We start from the raw sequence: 5921 nt of genomic DNA on the forward strand, positions 1-5921 counted from the left end.
CCTCGGCCCCAGACACCTGGCTCGGTTCCCCCGGCCTCCTGGGTCCTAGCATCCCTGGCATTCCCGTGCGAGCCCTAAACTTCAGCCCACTTCCCTCAGAGGCTGGGAGCGCCCGAGTCCGCCCGGCTCGCGGCAGCCACCGTCACTAGACAGTCAAACCCCAAGACGTCAGCCCACAATGCACCGGGCGGGCCGGGAAAGACGCGCCGGCGAGGGAGGGGGGAAGAGAGGGGCGCGAGTCGCGCGGAGCGGGTTGGGGGGAGGAGGAGAAAGAAGGGCCCAACTGTAGGAGGGCAACGGAGCATTACCTCATCCCATGAGCCTCCGCGGGCCCAGAGAAGAATCTTCTAGGGTGGGGTCTCCATGGCGACGGGTGGGCCCGCCCCCCTGAGAGCGACGCGAGCCAATGGGAAGGCCTTGGGGTGACATCATGGGCTATTTTTAGGGGTTGACTGGTAGCAGATAAGTGTTGCGCTCCGGCTGGATAAGGGCTCAGAGTTGCACTGACTGTGGCTGAAGCTGCGAGGCGGGAGTGGAGGTGCGCGGACGCAGGCAGGCAGACAGGCACAGGCAGTCGAGAAGGACAGCAAATCCTATTTTCCAATTTCTCTCCAACTGCCCGGAGCTAGCGCTTGTGGCTCCCGGCCTGGTGTTTTGGGGAGCGCCGGGAGAGCCCCTTCGCCAGCCGCCCCCAGGCGGAGAGCCCCGCTGCGCGGGCGCTGCTGACAGCGCGGAGAGCGGCTACTGTCCGCCCGGGGAAGTCCGGAGAGCGGCTGCAGCGGCAAGAACTTTCCCGGCCAGGAAGACAGGAGACAAGTGGCCGCCGGGTCCCGGAACGAACTTTTGCAAACCTTGCCTCCGCCCGAAAGCTGCCGCGGCGGCGGTGAAGAAAAAGAGGCGGCGGAGAGAGGAGGACGTGCGCTCCGCTTCGCTCGCACCGGTTGCTGAACTTGGGTGAGCGCAAGCCGCGGCTGCCCGGCGCCCCCTCCCCCTCGCAGCGGAGGAGGGGACTGTCTTCCGAGTCGCGGCGGCGGACACCCGCCGCCGGCAGGCAACCGCGGGGTCCGCGCTCCCTGCTATCACTGGGAAGGGAGTTCGTCCGCGGGCTCTGAGGAACCGCTGCGCTCGAGAGAGCTCCGTGAGTGACCGCGACTTTTCAAAGTCGGGCGGCGCGCGCGAGCGGACAAGTAAGAGCGCGGGCGGCGTCTTAACCCTGCGATCCCCCGGACCGAGCTGGTGAGGAGGGCGCCGGGGGCGGGGGCTGCCAGCCGGCGGGGGCGCGCGCTCTTCCAGAAACTTTCCTTGCTTACTGCCCGGGGAGGCGCGGGTGTCCCCCGCTTGCCAGCGCGCTGTTGCGGCCCCGAAACTTCTGCGCGCAGCTTAAACTAAGCCCACGCGAAGTGACGGACTGTTCTATGACTGCAAAGATGGAAACGACCTTCTACGACGATGCCCTCAACGCCTCGTTCCTCCAGTCTGAGAGCGGCGCCTACGGCTACAGTAACCCCAAGATTCTGAAGCAGAGCATGACCCTGAATCTGGCCGACCCGGTGGGCAGCCTGAAGCCGCACCTCCGGGCCAAGAACTCCGACCTCCTCACCTCGCCCGACGTTGGGCTGCTCAAGCTGGCGTCGCCCGAGCTGGAGCGCCTGATCATACAGTCCAGCAACGGGCATATCACCACCACGCCGACCCCCACCCAGTTCCTGTGCCCCAAGAACGTGACGGACGAGCAGGAGGGGTTCGCCGAGGGCTTCGTGCGCGCCCTGGCCGAACTGCACAGCCAGAACACGCTGCCCAGCGTCACGTCGGCGGCGCAGCCGGTCAGCGGGGCGGGCCTGGTGGCCCCGGCGGTGGCCTCGGTGGCGGGCGGCAGCGGCAGCGGCGGCTTCAGCTCCAGCCTGCACAGCGAGCCGCCGGTCTACGCCAACCTCAGCAACTTCAACCCCGGCGCGCTGAGCAGCGGCGGCGGGGCGCCCTCCTACGGCGCGGCTGGCCTGGCCTTTCCCGCGCAGCCCCAGCAGCAGCAGCAGCAACCACCGCAGCCGCCGCACCACCTGCCCCAGCAGATCCCCGTGCAGCACCCGCGGCTGCAGGCCCTGAAGGAGGAGCCGCAGACGGTGCCCGAGATGCCCGGGGAAACGCCGCCCCTGTCCCCCATCGACATGGAGTCCCAGGAGCGGATCAAGGCGGAAAGGAAGCGCATGAGGAACCGCATCGCTGCCTCCAAGTGCCGGAAAAGGAAGCTGGAGAGGATCGCGCGGCTGGAGGAAAAAGTGAAAACCTTGAAAGCGCAGAACTCGGAGCTGGCGTCCACGGCCAATATGCTCAGGGAACAGGTGGCCCAGCTTAAACAAAAAGTCATGAACCACGTTAACAGCGGGTGCCAACTCATGCTAACTCAGCAGTTGCAAACGTTTTGAGGCGAGACTGTCGGGGGCTGAGGGGCAACGGAGAAAAAATATAAATAACACAGAGAGACAGATTTGAGAACTTGACAAGTTGCGAGAGAGAAACAGAAAAAAAAGTGTCCGAGGACTAAAGCCAAGGGTATCCAAGTTGGACTGGGTTGCGTCCTGACGGCGCCCCCAGTGTGCACGAGTGGGAAGGACTTGGCGCGCCCTCCCTTGGCGAGGAGCCAGGGAACGGCCGCTTGCGGGCTGCCCGGGTTTGCGGACGGGCTGTCCCCGCGCAAACAGAACGTTAGACTTTTCTTTAACGTTGACCAAGAACTGCATGGACCTAACATTCGATCTCATTCAGTATTAAAGGGGTGGGGTGGGGGAGGGGGTTGCAAACTGCAATAGAGACTGTAGATCGCTTCTGTAGTACTCCTTAAGAACACAAAGGGGGTGGGGGAGGGGAGGCGGGAGGGAGGTTTGTGAGAGCGAGGCCCAGCCTGCAGATGAGCTCTTTCTGGCCTGCCTTCCATAACTGTGTATGTACATATATATATTTTTTAATTTGATGAAAGCTGATTACTGTCAATAAACAGCTTCATGCCTTTGTAAGTTATTCATGTTTGTTTGTTTGGGTGTCCTGCCCAGCCTTGTTTGTAAATAAGAGATTTGGAGCACTCTGAGTTTACCATTTGTAATAAAGTATATAATTTTTTTTATGTTTTGTTTCTGAAAATTCCAGAAAGGATATTTAAGAAAATACAATAAAATATTGAAAAAGTTACCCCTCCCCCAACCTCTTTTCTGCATTATCTATAGATTATTTGTCTAGGTGGAGTTGAAAGAGTTGAATGTCAATTAAAATCACTGTGGGTGCTTCTTACTAGCAGGCCCTGAAAACTGTTGTCTGCTTGACTTGAGAAAGAACTGCAGCTGATGCTGTCATCAAGTTATACTTTTCCCTCCCCAGCAATCTACATAGAGTTGCTTACAAAGGATAGTGTGGCATTTCAGGAAGATGAGAGAAGGGAGGTTGTGGTGGAGAGGGACAGCCCACTGGGAAATCTAACATTTTAGTTTGGATTATATCAAGTGGCATGTGCTGTGACCATTTATAATGTTAGTAGAAATTTAAACAATAGATGCTTATTCTCAAAGCAGGAACGGTGGCAGATTTTTTACAAAAGCTGTATCCTTCCAATTTGGAATCTTTAACAATTCCTAGATAAAAGAGATGGTCTTTGCTTATGAATATTTATAACAGCATTCTTGTCACAATAAACGTATTCAAATACCAATAACAGATCTTGATTTCCTTTCCCTTTTGTACTTTTTTTTTCTTCCCAAGTTCTATTCTGAAGCTTTTCTTTTCAGTTGCTGGGGTTAACATTATGAAGTTATTTGGTAATTAAGAAGCAAAGAATTTAGGAAAACTCAACACAGAAGTTGCAGTCTGGATGAAATGTTCTCCCTGCTTCATTCATTCTCTTTCTCTCTCTCCCTCCCTACTTTTCTTTCCACTCACTGCTCCCTGAAATAAACACCTGTGCCTAGACAAATTACCAGTATAGCAGTTTACTGTTTCAAATTCTATAGTTTCTTCATTCATCTCTAAAATAAGCTTGCTTAAATTATTATAGACTCTCAAAAGATGGTAATTTAGATACTATAAAAAAAATCCACAAGAGAAAAAACATGAACATAAATGCAGTGATTGCTTATGTATTAATAAATCAAACCTTCACTCTGGGGAAATGGCAAACTTAAATTCTGTCTGCAGATAAAACTTAGGAGATCAATAAGGCAGAACTCAACAAGGGAACAATTTTTGCTTGGTTGCTTTTAATCCCAAGAGCCAGTGTGATTATCACGCAGCAAAAGCAATTTGATATCCAGGAATATTTCACAAACCACTAATTGAGGCAGGCCCTTTGCTCATTAGCAGTGCTCTAGTACCCAGCAGGTCTGAGAGTGCTAATACCCTGCCTGTGGCTGTAAATCCAAAGACACAAAGAGTTTTTCCTTGGGAGGATATCTAGGAGTGGAAGGGATTGGACTGAGTTGTTACCTATCAGATACTCCATTGTAATACTTTAGCAAAGGATTACTGGGAGCAGAGACGAGTTTGCCAAACAGTGAATTTGCTGATGTCAGCAACCCGGAAGGTGAGTTTATTTTGACCATATGTAGGAATAGTGAGCAGAGGGACAATAAAGCACTCTGGGGTGGGGCTCTGTAGAAGCTAAACAAGAGCCAACTAGAAAAAATAAGCAGGCTGGGGAATTAATTACCTGCAAAGGTAGACTAAGCCCAGACAACAGAACAGCACAGAAAAGCCACACCACTCCCCAGTTTGCTTTAGACTCTGAGGTTTAAAATAAAAAAAGCCTGAAACTCATAGCTATCGCTACCCTTGTTTGTTTCAATTATGGCTTTGAATGTATATCCCTGAAACTCTTAACAAAAGAGACAGAAAAAAATAATTGTGGTAGAGGAAATTCACCAATGATCTATAAACTTTGGAGACAGAAAATCAGATACTTGCAGACACTCAAAAGTCACTGGTAAAAAAAGTCAGTTATTTTGACACTCAATGAGTTATTGTTTGGGTAACACTAACAGTTGGAGAAGATGAAACCAGTGGTCCATGAAACCATGAATCCTCTTTTACTTTGTTTTACGTATGTATGTTTCAGAAATTCTTAACTCTTTGTGTCCACTGGGGCAGAGGGCTCATAACTCAGTGAAATGCCTACAAAATTGTGTTTGCGTATGGGTGTGTACGTGTGCACACACACACACACACACTCCCCTAGGGAGAGAGAGATCATTAGCTCTGTTTAGTTCTCAAAAAGTTCCATGACTCAAAAAAGGTTAATTTCTAAGCTGAATGTTTATACATTCACTGTGAAAAACATATCTGTGTGTGAATTTGAATTTCATGCATTTTCACCTCTTCATGCTTCTTGTACACATTTCTCTGCCTGGAATACTTTTCTTTCTGGCTCAACTGCTGAATCCTACCCATTTGTTAAGGCTTTGCAAAAGTGGCACCTTCTCTGTGATGCCTTTCGTGCTAACTCCCTCTTCAGGTGGAATGAATATTCTCCATTGAGCATCCCTAACATTTTATCAAAACTTCTGATAGCACTTATCAAAGGATTATCATTGTGAACCTCTCTGTGTCGTGGTCAGAACCTACCCTATTCATCTGTGGACCCCAGGCTCCTAGTACAGTTTCTGGTTGCATAGATGGTCATAAAATAAATGTGTGTTAACAGCATAGACAATTGAACTTAAATGCTCCAAAATAATTCTAGGTTAATTTCTTCTAGTGCAATATACTTCATCCATTTCCAAGTGTACAATTCCAAATGGATTGAAGACCCTCAGAAAAGTCAACTCTGGACAATCACCAGGTACTAAAGGCCAGTTCTCAATGAGTGCTCTGACGAGAATTAAACTGTTAGCACCTTCATTCTTCCTGGCTTCCCTGGTAGCTCAGTGGTAAAGAATCTACCT

At 51.1% G+C, this 5921-nt stretch overlaps 1 protein-coding gene across 1 annotated transcript; it reads left to right on the top strand.

The window, feature by feature from the left end:
- Positions 1 to 353: 353 nt before the first annotated feature.
- JUN (Jun proto-oncogene, AP-1 transcription factor subunit) lies at positions 354 to 3118 on the top strand. Its single transcript, XM_040232750.1, has one exon. The coding sequence runs from the start codon at positions 1416 to 1418 to the stop codon at positions 2421 to 2423; it is 1008 nt and encodes a 335-aa protein (XP_040088684.1). The 5' UTR covers positions 354 to 1415; the 3' UTR covers positions 2424 to 3118.
- Positions 3119 to 5921: the final 2803 nt, after the last annotated feature.

The sequence above is a fragment of the Oryx dammah genome, unplaced genomic scaffold (assembly GCF_014754425.2).
Source record: "Oryx dammah isolate SB20612 unplaced genomic scaffold, SCBI_Odam_1.1 HiC_scaffold_28, whole genome shotgun sequence".
Classification (NCBI taxonomy): Eukaryota; Metazoa; Chordata; class Mammalia; order Artiodactyla; family Bovidae; genus Oryx; species Oryx dammah.